This window comes from Plutella xylostella, chromosome 5, assembly GCF_932276165.1.
Source record: "Plutella xylostella chromosome 5, ilPluXylo3.1, whole genome shotgun sequence".
In the NCBI taxonomy this organism is placed as follows: Eukaryota; Metazoa; Arthropoda; class Insecta; order Lepidoptera; family Plutellidae; genus Plutella; species Plutella xylostella.
In genome coordinates, this window is record NC_063985.1 from 121,137 (window position 1) to 144,576 (window position 23,440).

The 23,440-nt window shown below is 39.5% G+C and overlaps 1 protein-coding gene across 1 annotated transcript; it reads right to left on the reverse strand.

Moving 5' to 3' along the window:
- Positions 1-918: 918 nt before the first annotated feature.
- Positions 919-8,501, reverse strand: LOC119692395 (odorant receptor 94b). Its single transcript, XM_038112886.2, has 10 exons — positions 8,453-8,501; positions 4,570-4,754; positions 4,094-4,223; positions 3,502-3,706; positions 3,202-3,324; positions 2,973-3,095; positions 2,692-2,791; positions 2,294-2,398; positions 1,634-1,789; positions 919-988 (listed from the first exon to the last, which is right to left on the reverse strand). The coding sequence occupies exons 2-10, from the start codon at positions 4,747-4,749 to the stop codon at positions 929-931; spliced, it is 1,182 nt and encodes a 393-aa protein (XP_037968814.2). The 5' UTR covers positions 4,750-4,754; positions 8,453-8,501; the 3' UTR covers positions 919-928.
- Positions 8,502-23,440: the final 14,939 nt, after the last annotated feature.

Sequence of the window (23,440 nt, forward strand, 5' to 3'; positions counted from 1 at the left end):
GGCGCTGCAGACAGCCGGCGCCCAATGAATCCTCCAGCCGTCGCCGTCAGCCAGTAAATATATTATTCCGTGAAGCAGTATAGATTGGTAAACACAATACCTGATAAATTGGATCTAGCTGCCTCTAGCTGAGGCAGAGGCGGAAACCTGCGACCCCGTTCCGGTAACTAAAGAGCCAATGCAGCAAGTCCAAGGACCTAGGAGCAGTAGCGTCTAGTTTTGCATTACCCATTGACGCCGTAAAAATATTTAAATACCAATTTAATTGGTAAGTATGGAGTTTAATATCTGGCAAGCTTCCGATAGGAGATAATTATAATATTGGAGACAGCTATCCAAGAATTCGAGGTTTATTTCCACGGTAATACGTAGAAGTTTGTAAATATAGTTATCAATTCTAGTCCAGTCGAATTGAAAAATAATAATTGACCTAACGTCTCACCGTAAAGTTATATGTTAGTTACTGGAAAGTTACATCTGGTTAGTTTCCTGTCACGTCCGCGGCGGGGAGAGGGCGCGGGGGAGGGGGGGGCAAGTTCCCAACTAACACTCGCTAAAACAATTTTCTAGAGCGTGTTCATTAAAGAAAGAAAAAGAAAATGGCCAGTCTGGTCCAGAATACGAACAATATTTTGTTCATCATGCGGTGTATTCAATATTCTGCTTGAAAATATCTAACTATACTGTGTTTTCATGAAATAAGTTTTGTTTTATACCTAGGTAATAGGGAAAACTGTTAAAAATTGCAAGGAAAACTATGAAAGATAATGCTTTATACTTACCTACTCTACTGTTTTACAAAACACGAATGAGTACAATCTATGTTTTACTATGTATTATAAACTTTATATTTAGTAAACAACTACATTACGTATTTCTCGTCTACTGCTCTACTGGTACAACTCCTCAGTATGGTCGTCTTGGTCACTTACTCCTCATACTTGGTTTGTCGCAGCACGGCGTAGAAAGTATAAGAAGACTTCAGTATCTGAAAATTTACAAAAAGGTCCTTTAGTATGACGTTGTTATGACGATGCAAGACCGACGGATTTTATTTACTTACTTTTACTTAACCGTACCTATATATTATAATATATTATTAAATTTTAGGTAGGTACTCGTAAAATACTCAATTCTACTGAAAAAGTCTGAACAAGATAAAAATATATTAAAAAGTTTGTGTCCCGAAGGTTTCCAGTTTCTTAAAGCTGGGCTTATGTTAGAAGTTGTTTTTTATTCCGAGATAATTAAGTTTGTGCATTACAAGCACAATAATGTGAACCACACCATATTTAAAGCATACAATCTAGAACTTTATTTATAATGGCTGTTTCGAATTGATCAGAAATCATGTTAAATTTTCAACTATTATTCAAAACCCTGCCGGCAATACGATAGTAGCTAGCAACTTTAGTTATTTGGGATGCGTTAACAAGTTGTCTGTTATGTAAGGAACTTGTAGCGAAAGTGCGATGTGATATAAGTACATATTGTGTGGAATAAACAAAGTAAATTTATCATAGAATAGGTGACTGTGACATTATTCGATGGCGCACTGTATGCATGATTCCAACGTACTGCAGGTACGAGGTTCTGCGCTCGGTCCATGGCTGCAGGTACCAGGGGCACATACCTGTATGAAGGTGTTAAGCGACAGCGGCAGCACGCGGCCGGCGGTGGGCGCGAGGGGCCGCTGCGCCCGCTCCATGGCCAGCAGCAGCGCGCGCCGCACCCCCCGCCCCGCGCGCCGCCACCCCGTCAGGTACAGCGAGCTCACCAGACCCTCGCTCTGAAAATCATGAAGCAAGGTTTGTTAGAATTTTCCACTTCCTTTGAATGAAATATGTAACTTAAATCATTTACTTTTCTTATTTCTCTCTTTTACGTTGGAATATATTTAAAAAAAACAGTCGAATGAGAGCCTCCCTTTTTTAAGTCGGTTAAACGTAGTATTAGAGATTGTAACTGGTCCGTTAGAGAAGAATAATAAAAACTTGTTATTAACACATTTATCACGAAGACAGACCGAATATTTTCTTAGAGATATCTAGTTACGGTTACGGCAAGTTTTATGTTCTCTTTTGGAGCTCCCAGCGGACGGGACGGAGGCGTGCGGACATTTTCTCATTATTATTTTAGTCTAACAGTCGGGGCGGGATTTCAAGATATATTACCCAAGTTGTAGAGCTCCAGATTTTTACAGTTGACCGAAAATTTATAGATAGGTGTGTAGAATAAATCACAATGTCATTATGTACCTACCTAAGTTATAGATGGGTAGAAAGAGTGTTACCTCGACGCTGACTTCATTGCCGTAGTAGCAGTAGATGAACAGTTCCGTGAGGATGCACATGATGAAGAGGATCATTGAAGCAAACTCGATGGAAAACATATTTAACTGGAACAATTTATATTTAGATGTTATTAATTTCTTTATTAGTACCCGTGGGCTTAATTAAGGGTAACTTTCATAAAATTGTAAACTTTTGGTTAAAATATAAGCTTATTAGTTTTATTTAGTTTTCATCTCGTTAAACAGATGACCCTCGACATCTAGCAGATAATCGTGGGATAAGAAATAAGCTGATACCAAAGCGTTGAGATGTTTTTCTAAAACGCCAACATCCTGCAGTTGTCTGTCTGTAACTGTGGCTGATGATGATGATCCTATCACAGATAGGTGTCACTTACGCTGACAATCTTGTAGGCGGCGAGGCACAGGATCCAGCCACCGATGGTGAACTGCACGAGGATGGCTGTTCCGAAGATGTCTTGGAACAACTTGGTCGTCCTGTGGATGCAGATAAAAATCCTGGTGATTTAACTGATAGGAAAATCATTCAAGGTTTGCGCCGCTACAGATTAGTAGTAGCCCTCTATCTTTCGCGAGACTTCACAGAACATAAAGGAAGGCTAGAACCACCGTAAAGTATGAAGGGTCAAACTGATGATGTGTTGGATACGATGCTCACTCGACGACCTTGTTGTAGTGCTGCAGACAGCGCAGCAGCAGGCGCAGGTGCACCTCCCCCCGCGCGCCGCCGCCCCCCGCGCTCTCCGCCTCCGCTGACTCGAACAAGTTCTCCAGGTTGTCCCTGGAAATCATTGGTATCACTGATGATGATTTTATCCGATCGGATGTAATCGTGCGGCATCTAATACCATAGCATATTCGTAATAAAATATGGTTAGGTTACTCACCGTAGAATGCTCAGTTGAGTTTTGCTCTGCAGCAATATTGTGCCCATGAAAGCGTCCATTGAAGTGTTGGCTATTCCAACCAGTGACGTTACCAGATACGTGTAGATCAAGACTACTATAAATCTGAAAAAAAAGTGTATAATGGATCAATACATGTCGTCCAACAAAACTTAGCCAAAAAGAACCAGAAGTTGCACCCGAGCTTGTTACTTGACATGACACACACAGGTCAGCCGTATGATGTTAACTCGCCCGATGTATGCTATTTACAGTTACACAACACACTCCTAAATGACCTACGTAGGGGTCCTATTAGTGTCCACATATATATAGAGCGGGAATTCAACAGGGTTCCCTTTGACGTGGTCGAGGATGGGGAAGACGATCCACAGCACGCACGTGACCACGGCCGTGCCCACGTACAGCCGCGCCAGCCGCGCCGCGCCGCGCGTCGTGGCCTGGAGTTGCAGCGTGGAGCGCGCGTCGCCCAGGTTGAACAGCGGATCTGAGGGGATACAATGGAATGAACGATGATAGGTAAAAAGCAAATTAGGTAGACTGCATGAATATGAAAGAAAAAACAATAAGGGACGCACTTAGAGTGTGACCTCCATAAGCCCGCTAGATTGAAGCCCTTAGGGTGACCAGTAATGGCTACACGGATTAAGAAGACCAAGGTCAGAGTGTCGTTGAACTTTCTATGTCCAGTAGTGGGTGACTGATGATGGTGACATTGATATCATTATATCTAGGTACGATTATTCAATCATCCAGAGTTCTCATGGCCAAACAATTCCATGGATTCCATTTCGGATATGGATACAGATTGAAGAAAATATCTCTGCTCATATGAAACTATAGGTAGTATTAAATAAATCTAGAGTATCCTTACCATCCAGACTCTGTATGAGGCGGTCGACGCGGTCGGCGTCCAGCACCAGCACGAGCTGCTTCACGAGCGAGGTCACGTGGCACAGCAGCAGGAACAGTACGCGCGCCAGCCGCTCCATCACACGCCGCTCCTGGAACACACTACCAATAGCAAAGGGTGCAAGGGGGAAGCTTGTTCAAGTGAAAAAGCAACTTCTTCTTCTTAGAGAGTTGGTTTAAAATCACTAAACTTAGAGCCGTTCTAGGGTTGGCCAACGGAGATTAAGGGTTAGCAAGTCTCATAAGTTTTCAGAGGCTGACTTCCCACTGTCCAGGGTTCATCGTAAGTTGTATTTAAGGCACAGTTTGTACTCAGGCAAGCTTCTTTCGGTCACTATCCTGGACTCCCTTAAAGCTTCTTTCACAAGAATAATTTTGTTTTAGAACTTTAGTTTGGATTGGTTTGGAGGAATTTTCCGATAAAAAAGGCCAACAAACCTGATAAGCATAAATGAGCTCCTGCACCAGGTAGGTGGTGGTGGCGGCGAGCGCGAGGCAGCGGTAGGCGTCGTGCAGTGACGTCACGTGCCTCCCTCCCCCCCGCGCCGCGCGCAGGAACCCCGCGCCCCGCAGCAGCCGCACGTGCAGCGCCACGCTCGACCCCGCCAGCGACGACATGCTGGCTGCGCCGGCGCATGCGGCACGACAATGGATTATGTGAGAGAGGTTATGGTTACCCAGGTCATTGTTCCCGACGTACTGAGAGTATGTTTCATTATGGGACCAACATAAATATACAGGATGTTTATCATCATCATCAGCCAATAATCATCCACTGCTGGACATAGGGCTCTCCAAAGGAGCGCCACAACACTCGGCCCTCGGCCTTCCTCATCCAACAACTACCAGCTACCCGCCTAAGGTCGTCAGTCCAGCGGGCAGGAGGGGGTCCCACGCTGCGTTTGCATGTTCGTGGTCTCCACTCGCGAACCCGTCTACCCCAATTGGATGTTCAATGAAGGGTATACAGAATGAAACCCTGAGTCACCCCCGTTCTTCTAATTATTTACCATTTTGGAAATAACCTGTCTAAAGGCTTGACAATTGACGATTAAGTGGTTTCTGTATACACATTTTATTGGTTACATCATTAATGTGTTCGATATCGGTTCTCGAACACTTTTAATATTTGTATGTGGGTAGATTGAAATCAATATAGGTAAGTACTCCTTTTTTGGGTAGATTAATTTTACTTTGACAAGAAGTCGTCGTAGTCGTTGTCAGCCTTAGTCTGGTTGTTAATCTCTTGTAATTCGGCGCGGTCGCGATTATCGGAATAATTGTGTACTTATTTAGGAAATATCGGTCAAATATTACCAGTTGCCATTAGGAATTATATAAAGGGAAAAGTGAATTTCGGGAGTGAATCAGAAGATTTCATTGGATTTCGCAAGCACCGTAGGCCAAGCCGAGCCACGTAACTACGTGAGCAAAACCTATCGTAATTATTATTATCTTATCTGTTTAACAACGTCCTAAATTGTCAAGTCTATAAGTACCAGCTATTTTACACTTCAAATCAACCTACTAATTTAAAACACTAATCACAATAAATAAAACTAAATCATGATTTCAGAGTTAGTCCCGTAATGAAAAACAATCAGTATGTCGGGTATATACCTGGCAACGGGCACGTCAGTGATAAATTACACCTATCCTCCAACTGTTGATTATAATACGGTGTAAGCACAGTTTAATACTTATTCAAACTAATAATCATAACACATTACCATTGTGATTAGCTGTTAAAACAATCTTCTATTGCTTACCTTTTTTAACCAATTCTTTCTGATGCTAGACGAACATGACTCATAACTCATCACTCATGACTCAACCAACTGAGGTATATACCTACTAAACACTAACTACGATGGCCTACATGAATTATTGCGGAAGTAGTGTAAGTAAATACCAATAATAATAATAATAATAAATCATTTATTGATCCAAAAACATGTAAAAATATACATCGAGTGAACACTATAAATATGGTAAACCTTGCCACCTAAACTAGGTTTAAGGCCTGTAATATAGGTGACAAGCTCTTCCGTTAAATCTAAGTAAGAGCATGTGAATGTATACAATTTTACAGACAAAAGTATTGACAAAACAAGAACATTATAAAAATAAAAATAACATGCAAACTTAACTAACTATAATATCTTTTGAAAAACAATTTTGAATGTTGTATCATATATGTATGTATATAATCACTAAGATTATTAATTTTTATATATATGTAGGTATCTAGTTAGTAGACTAAATTTATAAGCAATAGCAGCTATACCTCACAGATAATTAATTTGAGTTACAGTATTTTCATTATAGAAGGAACTACATTATCCCCGAAGGGGGGATATTAATAATTTTTCTGTCTCCTCATAATTAAGTGGTTTGAGCCAGTTTAAAACTATTCGCTTGATTTCAAATTTATTAAGAGCATGAATATTATATAATTTGTTAGCAACATTATAAAGAAATCCACCAAGGTAGGTCTCTAATCTGTTAATGAAACAAGTCTTAAAGCCTTCAGTTTTAGAGATGTTATGGGAACGACGGGTCGCGATGGTGGCACAGGAGGGAGAATAATGCGTAGACGAATGGTACCGAATTATAGCACACTGGATATATAACTGCCTCACCGTAAGTACACCGCATTCTCTGAATAGGTCGGAAGTTGGGTATCTGATGGGCTTGAAAGAGCTTACTTTCAGTATTGCTCTTTGAGCGCGCTCAAGTGGTAGCAAGTACGTTTTGAACGTACCTCCCCAAGAATTAATGCAATACGTAAGTATTGATTGGCAAAGCGTAAAATATACCATTTTAAGGAGACGAGGGTTAGTTACATGGCGTAAAGTGCTAAAAATTGCCATCAGTCTTCTTATTCTTAGGGTAAGGTTGGCAATATGGTACTTAAATGTAAGATTACAGTCGATAACAACTCCTAAATACTTTATTTTATCGACACTTTCAAGTAGAGTGCAGTTGCAATCCTGTGAAGCGGATGAAGCATCGCCAGGGCAGATGTGAGCCCGGATTTTGAGGGACTGAATTGATTTCCGAGGTTTGCGAATAGAAAAGGACATATACTTGGTTTTATCTGCATTTAACGTCAAACTATTTAAGAGTAACCAACCAATGCTATATACTTAGCTGAAAACACTGACTCTTATCGCAGAACCACCTTTCAGATCTTAGATAAAACCTATAAGCATACACTTCCATATTTATTTGTTGAAATGGTGGTTAGAGTTAGAGTGGTTTTATTTGAATAAAAGCCACTAATTCGTATTCGTGTGTAGATTGCATAAGTATTAATTATTATTAACATCGGAATTGCGTCAATCTTTTTTGCCTCTTTGGCCTGTATTACTCCATTCTTAAATTTAATTCATAAGAAAATAAATAAGCTTTTGAAAAAGTTTCCTACATTTATCTACGCAATTAATTTACATGTTATTACTGTATACTGCATCACGCGTATGAGTGACACGCGCGGGGATGCGTGTGGCGGCTCATATCTGCCCACGCGGGAGGTGATGTCTGCACCTCCACGCGCGGCCACCTGGAATGAGCGGCTGAGACATATCGTAACTCCGGTGCATACATTAGTCGACGCCTTCTATAATTGTATTACGTATTTTGTATGTAAATAGGTCATTCAAAACATAAAACCTAGCGACATATTTAAAAACGTAGTTGATAGTACTTACACTGATGCACTGTTCAATGTACTTCAATATTGCAGACGGCGTCATTAAGCTAGAGCCTTTTCCGTTTTAGAGTAATTTGGTGCTATAGGTATGTCACTGAAACGTTTTCATTGCTAGCGAGCTTAACTATGAAAATTATAAATATAAAAGGTAAACATAAATGCAGTTAAGTATACATAAACTATTTCTTGTTAGCTAAATGGATTATAATTTTATAGTTGTTAAAGTAAAAAAAAAACCTTTTATAAAGAAACAAATAAATATCATTTGATCATGACTCTTTTCGATTTTCTTTCATCGTTTATTTGGCACTTGATGAAGAAAACTCATCAAAGAGTTCCTTTATAACGTCGAGACGGCGGGAAGTAATTTGATGCTGGCCGGGACGGGGTCGTCAATCATCGGCCAAGGAACGGAACTTTTCGGGACGACAATATTCCCGCGACACTAAATAATGAACTGATTTGAATGGGTTTTTATTTACTTAAAAAAATAATTGGCATTCAAAAGCAGCATACTTAGCTGTTCATAAGTTAAGAGCTACTAATTGTCAGGTTACCACTAATGTAGTAAAATTACAACGTAATATTATTCGTAATTAAGAATACCTTTTCAATAAATGTCGTCTGAACTTCGATGCTACGAAACAGATAATAAGCTTTTTACTAAGAAATGAAGAACAGGCTATTCAACAGAATAGATATTTGACAAGTTAATTACCGTCTGCCAGGGGGCGTGGCGGTCCGTGATTACACGGTCCGTATGCGTCGTCAATACGTAATTACCGCCGCCCACTCGCCACTACTCGCCAACATGATTTATGTCCGTTTAACAAATTAAAATGTCGTCGGTACACGGAATACCTGACAGGATGACACGGCTCAAAGGTAACAACGGCCGATTTTACGTTTGACTCGGCTTTCACTAAATTATCTCAGCTTAGAATCAGCGAACCAACTAGTATGAGTAAGTTAAATCGAACACATCAGTTACACGGACGAAAGTGCAGTTCGAAGCCTCGCGAGTACTCGAGTGAATCGATTAGCTCCATCTAATGGCTTAATGAGAAAACTTGCGCTAAACTTTACTTGAATCGAGAACAATTGAGTAATACATTGAAAGACTTGTTTGAACGGAGAACAAATCCCGTTTAATTTGCAACTTAATTATTCAAAACCCTGTCGGTACTACGGCGGGAACTTTTCTAATTTGGAATCCGTTAACAAGGTTGTCTGGGAAGGACTCGGCGGAAGGTGCGATGATATGTGAGGGTGTGGCATTGTACCTATATGTATAATTGTGTCGTAATTAGTCGTTTATAATGATATGGACCTTCTATTCTGTTCTCAGTGGGCGGTGTTAGTTCCTTCCACCTGACTAATACCTGAAGTTTACGCATCTAGATGTGCCAGATCTAAGTTTTTTGACGACGTTTTTCTTCATAGTAAGATGATCTATGGGTATAGTATTTTATTTCCTCGTCTTTGTTGAGTAAAGCGGGTGCTTACTGCTTACCCGATTGAACGAGCACTGCTTCCTCGCTATGTAAGTAATTAAATTACAAATCAGCCACCTGAACAATGAATACTATTTACTACATTTAAATAGAAAATTAATTACCTAAGTATATTTCTTCCATTAAATTTAATGTGAATATGAAGGTATCCACCCCAGTGTGAATCATTCGATCCCTGTTTGCATAACAACTGCTTTAGCGGAGACAATGGTGACGGGTGCTGGGCGGCATTATTCTACTATTTGTTGTAATCAGCAATCGAGGTAATGGCCCCGCGTGAGCGCTCTGTGCCGAAGCTCTAATCAAGTGAATGCAGGGCCGGTTCTGCTATTTCATGAACTATTCATGTGTATATTTCCACAGTGAAAATGTAATACTGAATAATGATCTATTTTAATGAAATATAACTTTTGATAATTACTATTCATAATACTGTCTATCACGTACTTACAGGTTTTTATAGTTAGCAAAAACAAAAAAGTTTTTATTCTCATGCGTATCTACTTCAGTAGAGCCTGTAGCGAAAACTATTATGAACTTGATAAAAAATGCTCTTATGTGCAGAATTATAGTCAACTTTTTAACTATAAAACTGCATCGTAATTTATTAATTATTGGTGAAACAGACCTATCTTAACCGTAATCGGAGATGTCTATCACGGCTTATATAATTAGCGGAAAGATCCCAAGTAGTGATAAGGCTAGGGTTTCACAAAGCGGGCGGAGGCACCGCGCTGTCTGTGACACCGCCCGGCTCTACCCTACACGGTTCATTGTGCCTAGGGTACCTAAGTACTTTAATCGAAAATGTTAAGGCTCAAACTTTATCATATTCTATACGTATACAAAGTGGTTGTTGCCGAAGTGGTATAGAAAGCGTAAAGGGAGTGACTACAAAGAAGAGTGAAGAGTTTACAGAAAAACTTCTTATCTTCGATTTTATAAAAAAATCCTTCAAGTAGGTACTTGCTTACCTAAACCACAGCTAAACGTAATGTATAAATCTGAACACACATTTTTTTTATCGACAAAATGAATATGTATGAGTATTATTTAATTAATTTATTATACTCTGTCCATTATATTATTGGTTTTTTGACATTCGAAATCCCATACATATTTGATGACTGCAAAAGGAAAACCAACTTTACTTTCCAGACATAAGGAAACGTCAAAAATACAACAACATAGTGGAAGTTCTATATAGGCTTTAAAAGTAGCCATTTTGAAATTTAATAACGGCTCTACATTATTTGAAACAAAATATATCATGCTATCTAGCGTTTATGTTTGGAACTAGGTAATATTAGGTATGTACTCCATCATCTTTTTCCTCTAATACTAGGGCTGTTTCATGAAATAGCATAGGATCAAATTCACATTTCATGAAACAGATGGCGTGCATTGTTATACAAGCACAACGAATTACTGAACCTGCACCCCACACCAGATAGTATTACTACCCTTTCATAGGTGGCGCTTATCCGTGTTTTAATGAAAAAGTTAGACTCATCACACACATACTTCTAGTACGGGAAAATATTTTATCTGAACCAATTTAGATGAAATTTGGTGCTTAGGAAGCTGATACCCTGGATTAATACCGACAGTACCCCGTAATTGTACCCCGGAATCCCCATGAAAAACTCGCTAACAACAGCATTTTTTTCACATTTTGTGCCTCCCAGTGTATGAATAATAATAATAATATGTGGGGACATCTCACACACGGCCATCTGACCCCAAGCTAGGCAGAGCCTGTGTTATGGGTATCGGACAGCTGATAATATATCTACGGTCTTGGGTGTTGATAATTATATATGAAATATAAATATCAACACCCAAGACCCGACTACAAATATCTGTCTCTAAACAAATACCTGCCCCAGCCGGGAATCGAACCCGGGACCTTCGGCATAGCAGTCAGGGTCACTAACCACTACGCCATTCGACCGTATCGAATATTTTGAACCCCTTTAGTATCTTTTTGTTGTTTGTCTATCTGTCTATCTGTTAGGCGCTATGGCACCTGTATATAAAGCCTGTCAACTTCTTCCATGCCAAAATTAAAAAAAAATACTTTTACGTGAAGGTGTATCAAAGATACACACTCACAAACTTTCACAAACTTTTGCGTTTATTACATTAGTTGGAGAAACCGCGGGAACTCTTACCGTACGTACCTAAGTACTTAGTCTAGGGTCTAGGTAGGTAACCTAATTTGATGAAAACGAAATGAAGAAAATGAATCATGAAGTTATGAATTTCCGGAGCGGTGTGGTAACTAGCTGCCTGCTGCCCCGCCGTAACTGGCGGCTACTGTCCAACTATCTCACTTTATTCATTAAAGTTCCCTAAGTTGCGGCTGCTACCACTGTCTGACTGTCTAGTATCTGTCCTTTGCTTAAATTGGGGTGTAATAAAAAGTATTCCTACTACACAAAAATATACAACATACGAAACCCTCTCCCAAACTTCTAACAATAATAAAAAAAACGTAGTGCAACACACCTATAATAATATAGCTATGGATGGTCGTAGAATTAGGTAAGATTATAGTGCTACGTATACGTTTTAAATCTGTCAATTTCAGACCAGTTATGCCACTGTGGATTTTTAACCGGCTGCAAGGCCTGAAGCCATGGCGCGGCGGCGGCGGTGGTGGCGGCGCCAGGTCACCGCAGATGCTAATCACTCGGAATGTTCCACAACGCGACCAGCTCTGGCGGATAATTAGTAGGCACCGCGGCTTCACTGAGCACGCATAATTGGGTGAACACCGACATCGCCCAGACACTGATTCATTCGATGCCGCTGACAAACTAATTTAAACTTTAATTACTAGATTACTCAAGGGCGTCTACCTTATAAGATTAGGTAGACGTGTAATCTTAGAGGTTATACAATTTGTTAGGTAAAAGGCAAAGTAGGTACGTAGAAGTAAGTACATAAACTTAAATGAAACCTGTGTAATCTCAGTATAAATAATCAGGTGTTGCAAAAATATATAAGTATTATAATAATAAGCTGAAGGGATGCTTACTGAGCTCGTCATTGTGAACAATATTTCAACTACCTAAATATCCATCGATCGCTTCCACGAAGACGTTCCTTATTCCCTGTACGAATTATTCTTTTGGTATATCCTCTTCAGTTGACCACTTTTGGCTTACTAAATTCTTTAACACGATGGATATATGGATATAACAGATGGGTCAAAAAGTAGATGGTTCACTTTTAAGTTGACTGAAAAAAGTGTACCTGTTCACAAGAAAAACAAAATAATGAACCAGGTAAGTATAATAATATTCGTATGTTCATTAATGTATGCGAAACCTTTTGTCCTTAAGCAAGAACATAAGCAACCTGCTTATTTGTTTTCATATAATATTTTGAACCCGTACATCAAAGACAATGTTAACACGAAATAGCAACAAAAAGGGTTTAATTATTTTCCGTCGACAGCACAGAGCTATCTCTTTGTGGCGGAGCAGGGGAGGGGCGCGGGGCCAGAGGGGGGGGGGGCATGGACACTACTCGATAGTCTCACTATCGATATCGATAATATATTAATTAAAGCATTGTGTATTCCATTAACCTCAATCGACTGCGGTATTTTATTAAATAGCAAGCTGTAATGACCATATTGTGTACTGAGGTTAAGCTCTATCTTTCTGTACCCGATTCAAATGTTCTTTCCATAAATATCGGGCAAAATAATTGTGAGCATCGTGGGGCATCACTATACTGGCAGCAGCGAGGCTCCGCGGAGACACAAAGGTGCGACGCGGGCACAGGACGCGGGCGCCACGCCACTTGCAGGTACCGTGGCACCCCCGCCCCCCGCGCCCCGCACGGTCACAGGAGTCAACACAGAGGCCATGTGCATGAACATTGTATACATATTCATTACTAAAATAAACAACAATCGGGATTAAGGATTAAGCTAAAGCTTCTGCATTGGCCATTTATTACGTGGAGGATTCAGGATCAGTCCTACTACTAATAATATAATCTTACTGATTAAATATCGTTATCATTGCGGAAAACAATTCGGTCACTTCGGCTTCACTGATTGTCGTCACAAGCCAGATATCGGGTATACATATTATTGGTATATGATACAAATAAATATAGTAAGGACATTATGTATTACGATAGGTAAAACTATGCAAATGATTAGACCAGAGCTACAAATTTGGGCTACAAATATAAATATGCCATTTTAACATCTAATTGGGTACGTTTTTCATCGAATAACCTAGTAGGTACCGACATAATACTACACACTGGTTCATATAGGTGGTTCAATGGGCAAAAATTGGTGGTGCATAATACGTAAGCACCTAATTAAAAGTACATTTTTTATCTCGTTATTAGGTACGAGTTCATTATCTCCCTCGCTTTACAGAGTAATTATGAAGCAATTACGTTACGATTAATTACAATTTAACGTAGAAATAATGAAAAATACATGTTGTCTTTTTGAATATAATTAATAACTATAATATAATTAATTAATAGGAACTTTGCGAGGATGGATGTGGAGAAGCTCAAACACGACGCATCCCTAGTTCAATGGAGCGATATGCAGGACTTACCCAGTGTCGACGATAAGGTTGCTTTTTTATGTTCTCACATACTGCGTATCTTCGACAAACATGCTCCGGTTCGACCAGTCAAATTAAAACATCGTCCTACGCCATGGATCACCGACCCCATTCGCAAGGCTATGGCCTATCGCGACCGTCTATTTCGTCGTTACAAAAAACATCGGTCCGATGAGAATTGGTCCGCCTGTAAGGCTGCAAGGAATCGGTGTAACAAGCTGTGTAGGAACGCTAAACGCCGATATATTCTTGAACAAATTGAACTCTCTTCTCCTGCTGGGATCTGGAAATTCCTCAGGAGCCTTGGCGTGGGAAAACCTCCAAATCAGGAGGGTCAAATACCTGTAGATATTAATGACCTAAACCGGTATTTTACCTCAGCTCCCTCACTTGACCCTCTCACTAAGATGGCATCATTAAATCTCATCAAGAGTACCATAACTCCCACGCTAGATATCGAGTCCTTTAATTTTTCACCAGCTTCGCGGGACGAGATCAAAAAGATAATTCTCTCACTTAAATCCAAAGCTGTGGGTCACGATAGTATAGGGCGCGTAATGATCACTACCCTCCTCGACATTCTTCTCCCTGCAATAACCCACATAGTTAACCATTCCCTTTCCTCCGGACAATTTCCTAACCTTTGGCTTAAAGCTTACGTCCTTCCTCTTCCTAAAGTTCCAACCCCCTCCGCTCCAAATGAATATCGTCCTATTTCCATACTTCCCTTCCTTTCCAAAATATTAGAATCAATCGTGCATCGCCAACTCACCTCATTTCTCACCAACGGCGGCCTCCTCAACCCTCAAAAGTGACAGAAGATATCAGGTGTGCCATGGAGGATCGGCGGGTGACAATTCTAGTGCTGATCGACTTCAGTAACGCTTTTAACGCTGTCGACCACGATCTGTTGCTCGCCGTACTCGAATGTCACAAGATCTCCGCTCCTGCTATGAGCTGGTTCTCTTCCTATCTTCGAGGTCGCCAGCAGGCAATACGCAGTGGTCCTTCTGTTCTATCAGATTGGGCCGACTTGACTGCTGGTGTTCCTCAAGGCGGTATTCTCTCTCCTTTGCTTTTTTCTACGTTTATAAACTCCGTCACGTCTAATATTCACTGCTCCTATCACTTGTATGCCGATGACTTGCAGATTTACAGCCATGTTAAACTTGACGAACTAGATGCTGGCATTGCTGGGGTGAATGGTGATCTCGACGAGATACTGAGGTGGTCACTGAACTTCGGTATTTCCGTCAACCCTAAAAAGTGCCAATCGATAATTATAGGTAGTTCAAGACTTTTATCCTGTCTGGACTACTCCACTGTACCTCCTGTTCTATTCGACGGTCGTGTGGTTCCCTTTTCTCCAACTGTTACTGACCTAGGTCTGACTATCGATGAGCACCTGAGCTGGCAGCAACAGTTGGACAAGGTGTCTCGTAAAGTGTACGCTTCTCTCCACTCCATGCTGCGCCTTAAAAATTTCCTTCCTCAACACACCAAATTAGCATTAGTCAACTCACTGCTCCTACCGATCCTGGACTACGCGGATGTGTGTTATTTGGATTTGACCGAGGTACTTCTCAATAAGCTTGAACGCTTATTGAACACCTGTATCCGTTTCGTTTTTGGGCTACGTAAATATGATCACGTGTCCCAGTACCGCGCACAGCTAAAATGGCTCCCCATTCGAGATCGTAGAAATCTACGGATTCTATGTCTCCTCTTCTCTGTTCTCCACGAGCCAAACACTCCCCCTTACCTTAAGTCCATGTTTAATTTTCTTTCTGACAATCACACTCGTCATCTCCGTTCCTCCCATAACCATCTATTAGCACTGCCCTCCTTCCATTCAGGTTTCATGTCAGACTCTTTCGCTGTCACCGCTGTGCGCCTATGGAATAATCTTCCCGAGAACATTAGGAAAGCTCCTTCTCGCAATGTCTTCAAGCGACTAACCCGTGCTCATTACCTCAGCAAGTTAGATCAATAGCATTTTCTTGTACCTCTTTGAATATTATAATTATGTATTATTGTATATATTCTATATATATATAAATATTATATTTATGAAATATTCGTGTGTAAATAATATAATTTATATTTATAATTTCTTGTAATATGTATATTTTATGTACTTATTTCTTTTAAGTTAATTATCAAGTGACTTTTTAGTTTTTCCTGCTTTCATATACTTATCTTTTTTTGCACCTTTTCACCTTTTTACTTGTACCTCCTGTAGGTTGGCTGGTAGAAAATGCTTTTAGCATTAAGTCCACCTTTTGTACACTTATTTCTCATATTTGTGCAATAAAGTATTAAATAAATAAATAAATAAATAAATAACGTTGCGTAACAGCGATCGTCGCTGCACACGACACAAAGAGCGCGCTCGCCCGCACTAACTGAAATGGACAATATTCCAATTAAACATATTTCAGACGGAATGATTCCTGAAAATAAACACGTGAGCGAGACATATTCTGATGAATGCTGGATAAACGTGAAATACTGTATACGGCATTTCAATATCTTACATATAAAATTACACTAAAGCATTTATTATAAAAGTGTATGCTTGCCTGATCAGTATCCCGATATTTCATATTCATACCGACCCTAGACCAACAAGACCGCTTTGTTCCACTGTCGGCACTGTGCCATTTGGGACAAAGCCTAAGTTAGTGTGTCAATTACCAACAGTACACACAAACCTATGATGACGTCATAACCTGGTGGTGACGTCACAGGCACGGGCCTCGTGACACTACAATGGCCACATGTATGAGGCGTCGTTTGCCGGCGAGCGCGGGTTTAACCGCTTTAACCTACAACCGAATGGCCGGCCCCATACCCGCTGACCCGTGCTCCTCGATCTGTCCCACGGGCATTCACCACAATTTAGCCTCTGTAAAACGTTGGAATATTGAAGATTGATTCTGGGAATAATTTTCGTTTTATGTGTTCAATATCGGCGTCCATCGCAAAGAGATAGTTTTAAGAACACTCTGTTTGTGCAATGCATGCACTGTGCAGTGTGCATATATGAACATAATAATACTGTGAAATCAAAAGAATAACTTATATAATATTTGAATAAAATGTTGAAAGAGTGTGTTGTTCCGCAGTAGGTTCCACTATGTATCTACTTTGTGGTCCCAGTTGCAGTAGTGGGTGACACAACTATCGACAGTGCTGCGCCGACGTCGCTCGGGTGACCACAATTAAATAGTTGGGCGGAATTTCCCCCGAGGCGGGAGTGGCCCCGCGCCGCACCGCCCCGCACCGCTCCGCGCTAGTTCCCGCTACAAAAGACCAGCCCGATACTTCATCTGACGGGAAATTAAATGGAGACGCGTGTTTTGTCGCCATTACTGTCCGCCTGCAACTTTGTTCTACTTGTTGAGAATTGGCAATTTGCGCTCCCAGCCGCCGTGTGTTCGCTACATACTGTCACAGACTCCGGGTACAGACAAGGGGGACTATGTAAGCTTCATCAAACGAATTTCGAGTTTCCCGTGCGTTCTAATACAGAGTTTATAACTGCTCAAAAATCTATATTGGAAATTGGAACATAGAAACGTCGGAAAGCAGAGGGTAAGTCTATTTTTCATGTAAAAAGCGAGCCTTACAATTTATGTTTGGTGTCCATATAGTATTAAATATTGTTTACAGAAGAGATTGGGCCGGCCATCGAGTCTGCAGATATCGACATATTCACGTTGTATTCACGTTGAACAAACAAGCGGCTAATTTATCCGGAGCGACGGACGAGCCTTAATCATCACGAACTATCAATTATGAATAACCGACGCGCTTTGTCCAAATTGAACCAATCAATCTCTATTCAAATATGTAAGTCTCATAAGAGAAATTGAAAAAATATTTTTTATCATTTTAGGTACCTAATTAATTTAAGTTTTTTTAGTATCGAGTTCCTATTGCTTTGCCGTGGCGTGAATTCGTCCACTTTGTCAGGAGCGTATCATCTTAAAGAGCAAAGCACCAGTACGGTACCGTCAGCAGTATCAGCTGAAGTGGTCCCCCCCCTCCCCCTCCCTCCGGTAGCGTCGACAGCGGCGGCCGTGAGCGCAACAATGTGACGAGACACTCGAAGCTCAAGTTTTAATTAAACGTCATTCACTGAGTGGTTAAGAAGTTGAGCATTTGTATTAGTTCATAACTCTAATGAGTAACATTAGGTCATAGAAAGCGGACTCGGGAATCATACTCAATGCATTGGTTACATTGGCATTGCATAAATATATACTTACTCACTTCGTCTTATTCTTAAGGTGTAAATAGAAAAGAAATACGATCTAATTATGGGAAATAGCACAGATTAAAATATTAGCTACTAGTAGTCGTCAATATTATTATTACAACTTAATGATTCATAAAATATATAAAAAAATACCAAAATATCGGATATTAACTTAAATATAATAATAAAGTTCATATTATCTCAACTTAAATAGGAACAAGCAAGGTGAGAGCAAGTTCAGACAGTTTACAAAATAAGGTGTTGAGGTTTAAAACAATCTTCCCCCCGAGCGAGCGGGCGCCGCGGGGGCGAGGCGGGCGCGCGGGGCGGGGGCGGGGCGGCAGACTGCTCAGCGCTGATAATAAAAGTTCACTTAAACTCTGAGAGAACTAAACGTAGACTAAGCGGACATAGACGTGGATTCCGGTAAAGATAACTATAAAATCGTAGTTTGGGGTATAAATAGGTATGCTGATTTTGCGTACATGAAAATTTTTATCGGTGAAGTACACTCGCTAGCCATGAAAAGGTTCCACCTGTCATTGCCATTCCATAAATATGTAGTATGAAGTATATAGTATGAATTTTTTCAAGTTTCTTTTAGGTATATGTGTTAGCCTCTACCTTCGGGCTTGTCTGCAAAGACTACGCAGTAACAAGTGATGTACCACATCACTTGTTTTTACGCAATTAAATAAACTTCTATAATAATAAAAGGGAAATGAAGCTTTTGATAGCATGATAAAAGTATAGATATGATGTAACATTCTGTTGCTAAGTCCATCTCATCGAGTGTCTGCTCTGTGTCGGCCACGTGGCGCCGCAGATGCCTCGATATTCTTATCAACATACAACAGCGCAGCATCAACAACTAAATGTAGGCAACAGTAGCTACAAAGTTAATTAGGTAAATTATAAGTTTCTGGTTAATTCTAACTTATTTTTCAACTGACCATCATTTTGGAGGTCCTGGGCTGGATTTGCGACGTTGCTCAGTTTGTTTTATTAACCCCAGATTTTTTTTATTTGCTTTAAAGGATAGCAGTAATTACCCATATTAGATAACATGTATTATTAGCACTAAAACATCATCATAATTTCAGTTGTAATACTAATTATTAAACTAATAAATTTATAAAATGTAATTAACTACAAACACACTTTTTTTCTTAACTACAAACACACTTTTTTTCTTACTACAAAAAAGATATTGTTAATTTTTTAATTGCAATACCGTTATAATCTTTATTTTAAATTAAATTTATGTATATTGTCATTTATGATAGTTGCCGGTTAGGATTTTTTTTTAAATTGGCTACGACGCTGACGGCGCGAGTAACCGGCGCGATTCAAACAAAGGCCGATTACCATCGGAAAATACGGATCATATTCAATTATGTCAGGAACAACCGAATACGTAATGAAGATACCTATACACCTATACGCCCTATATGGCGCCCAAAAACAAAGGGGTGCACAGACTAGCTTGATAAGCAACAAAACTTGTTCAAATAAGCTTTGGATACCGCGCGTTTGTGAACATGGATGCCGGTATTTGGCTATACTGTGGCTATAAGTGGTCGAGATCGCAGCGTCCGTTGCCATTCGTCGTGGCGGCGTAGGGGCGCGCGGTCTACGCGCTACGATGTGCTACGCCATAGTAACTGTTGCTACGAAAGTTTTTCGCGCGTGAAAAATCTTTGAATAATTAAAACTTTTTGAGTAGTTGTGTGATGGTGGTGCCTGACTGTTGATCTGTGTGTGTGAGGACTAAGTTCGAGAGTGCTAGGTGGACAGAGGCGAATAGGTTTGAAGTTTTTAAACATTACTAAACTTCAGAAAAAAGAGCGGATAACTATACTTAAATGGAGTTTAGAAACATAGAAGATTATTTATTTCACTTAAGACTAGTTAAAACTATCCAGTCATTTAGTAGGTAGTCTTTTTAATTTGCGTTTCTTCAATTTTATTTTATTTCATTTGAGTTTTATCACTGTTTATTAACTCGACTAACTTACTCGCACCGAAAAACCATACTCACATTATTTTAGTTTTGACAAATTAAAATAGGTTTAATATTAAATATATATTATGTTGCCTGTGAGAGGTTGCTCTCAGCGATAAGACCGCCTAATTTACATAAGTTCTAGTCTATAAGTATATAGGTAGTATAGTATTTAGTATAAGTATAGTCTATATTTTTTGTGTGTCTGATCTATGTGATGTTCAATAAAGTTAAAAAATATCTGTGATATACGTATTTCAACTTTTTAACTGTGTCGTAAAGACTCGTGTAAAGTCATTTTTTTGAATTTTTTTTTAAATTTTCAATACAGACTCGAGGTTAGCCCTATTCAATTCCATATCTTAGACAGTGTGTCAATCATGGCAGTACGAGTGGGTCGTGGATGGAGTGCGGTGCTCACACGCAGATGCTCATACTGCTTATGTCCAGCATTCGATTTTTATTGGCTGTTTAGGAGGATATTACTTAGTTTGGCATTTAAAAACTTTTTTAGTCATTATTATTTTATAAATATTTGTATTTCATGAAAATTCATCTCGATAAACCATTTTAATAATTTTTCCAAACTTTCAGGCAGGTTTCAAATATACTGTAAGGTCTGTAAGTAGTTATATAAAACATAATGTTTGTATATAGGTACAGAGGACCCAAGAAAGTAAACACCGTTTAAAATGAATAAAAAGTTATCTAGCAAGAGCATTAGTGTGTCGTCGCAATGAAATGGCAACGGTGTGGCGACATTCTGTGCAGCAGCGCTGGAGCTGGCGGCGGCGGCGGCGGAGAATAGCTCGCGCGGTACAAATGAGATTTCGGCACAATGAGAGAGAGGACAATAGGAGAAAAAGAGACGGAGAAAAACGTTCCCAGCGAGCCTCGGCTCATCCTCTATCTCATTGTCTAATTATAAAAACTTTTTATTTTTTATTCCCTTTCAAAAGTGGCCATTAAAGTGGAAACATTTAAGAATGAATCGCCGAGAAACTGTTGTTCCCAGTTTGTTTGTTAAAATTAAGTCATTTGTGAGTATAAGCACTAGTAATTCAAGTATCGCACAGCCCCTGAATTATTGTATAAACTATCGTATTTGCATGTTTTATTTGATTAAAACTAGTTTAATGTTTCATACATTAGCCAAGCCAAAAGTATTTTTTTATTCATCTACTATTAGAGGTGAACAGAAAAAAAGTAATGTTGTTGTTCTCCCGCACAGGTACCAGGGCGCCATGGCCGTGGCGAGGGTGCTGCCGGCGGTGCTCCTGCTCTCTACAATAGGTAAGTCCAGTATTTAAAAAATATATCTGTTTCGATCACGAAGTACTGTGATTGTTTCATCTTAAAAGCCTATCCCGTCGAATCCGGGATAAAAGTAGCGCTTGTGTTAATCCAGGGTTTCAGCGTCCCCATCCAAAATTTCATGTTTTTTTTTTTCTTTATCAATTGAAAGAGTAACAAACATCCATACTTACTTATTTCTGTTAATCGCTGCAAATACGTGCCAATATTAGTTATTAGCTGGAAACTACCTACACAACATATCTAAACTCATACAGCACTAACACAGTATATCTACAACATTGTCACGCGTCAGTAACCAACTTGCAGCCAATGAACCCTGTATAATTAGATAACAAGGCTGGTACAGCGACTTATTCACCGCGGCAAGGCATTCCCAAAGCGTTATTGAAGTTGTAGTATACTGCCGCGCTGGCAGCCGGCGTTATCTGGCGGGTCCACTCTTGGGCATCAATGCAATACTAATTGCTTGTCACTTTGAGTCGGTGCCGGGGGGGGTACTTGCCAGTACTTGCTGCGCTCACGCTCCAGTTGCCGCCCCCGCCCCCGGGGGTCGCATCCTCGTCCTGCCGCATTACTAGTCAAAGCGCCCTAGTAAAAGTCATTTACGTATAAGAGTCTTACTACTAGAAGAATTTGAGTACATAAGTATGTAAAAGAGTAATTTAAATATGTGGGTACGTATGCTATGTTGTAAGCCTTGATTGAGACATAGGTACAATGAATTTAGCTAAACGATAATATATTTTGTAAAAAAGTTCATTGTCAGAAACGTTTATTAGAACTGAATAGTTCACCTGTTGTGATATTGTTGTTATTGAAAGCTTCGGGCAAGTTTTTGAATAAAACCAACATATTAAAGCTCTCACGTACACATACCTTATACATACATACGATTACATGATATCTATGGCAGTTCAAATATGTCTTGTCCGTGATATTATGATTTCAATCAAGATAAACTTATGATAAACAATGTCCGACTGTTGTTAATAGGTACATAGGTATGTATGTACTAATTTATTAAATTTATTGGTACTAACTAACCGGTGGTTAAATAAATTACCACAAGAAAGAAACCTGTTGCTGACCAGATACAACACGAATAATAAATTGTATTAAGATAACAAAAAATAAAGAGTAACAGTATACAGTAAGATTATTACAAAAAAACCTAGTTACGACAAAAAATAAGTTTTATTAATTTCATTTAAATAATGAGATTACAAATACATAATAATCCATAATGAGATTTTTCCCAGGCATCACTACGGCTACGAACTTTGCTACGAAATGCTACGAAATGCTACGCCATTGTACTACGCCGCCGTGCTACGCCCAAATATGCTATAACCCAAAAGGCGTGTAGACACAAACATATTACGAAATTAATAGAAGCAGAGCTTTATGCTATGTTGATAAAAACTAAAAGTTGATATGAACTAAAAATTATGAACTAAACGTTATGAACTAAAAGTTATAAATTAGACACAAAAAATATACAATATTATAGGACTTTCTTAAGGAATGTTTTAATTTTACCAGTGCTTTTATCGAAGATGTCAAATTCATTATGTTTTTTACTTAATTGATTGGTAAGACGACACATGTTCTTGAGTGGATCATTATAATCCGTGTTTGTTTTGGCTGCTGGAATAACGAAGATGTTCTGTTCGGTGAGTTTTAGATGGCGAATATTAATATTTATAGAAGTTAGAAGTGCCGTGTTGATCCTGGAATGCAATATTTTATGCAGGTAGAGCACTTGAGAGATGTCCCTTCTCATTATGAGACTGTCCAGCTTAAAATGATCTAGCCTAGATTTATAGCTCGGGAGTTGACGAGTAAGGCCATGTCTACGGCAGAGGGAGCGTAAAATTACCTTTT

Excerpts from the sequence above, each read along its gene's own strand:
- LOC119692395 (XM_038112886.2), bottom strand. The coding sequence starts at position 4,749 with ATGTCGTCGCTGGCGGGGTCGAGCGTGGCGCTGCACGTGCGGCTGCTG. Across the intron at positions 3,096-3,201 it reads ACTCAACTGAGCATTCTACG|GGACAACCTGGAGAACTTGT; the intron begins GTGAGTAACCTA and ends AATGATTTCCAG. Across the intron at positions 2,792-2,972 it reads CACTACAACAAGGTCGTCGA|GACGACCAAGTTGTTCCAAG; the intron begins GTGAGCATCGTA and ends CTGCATCCACAG.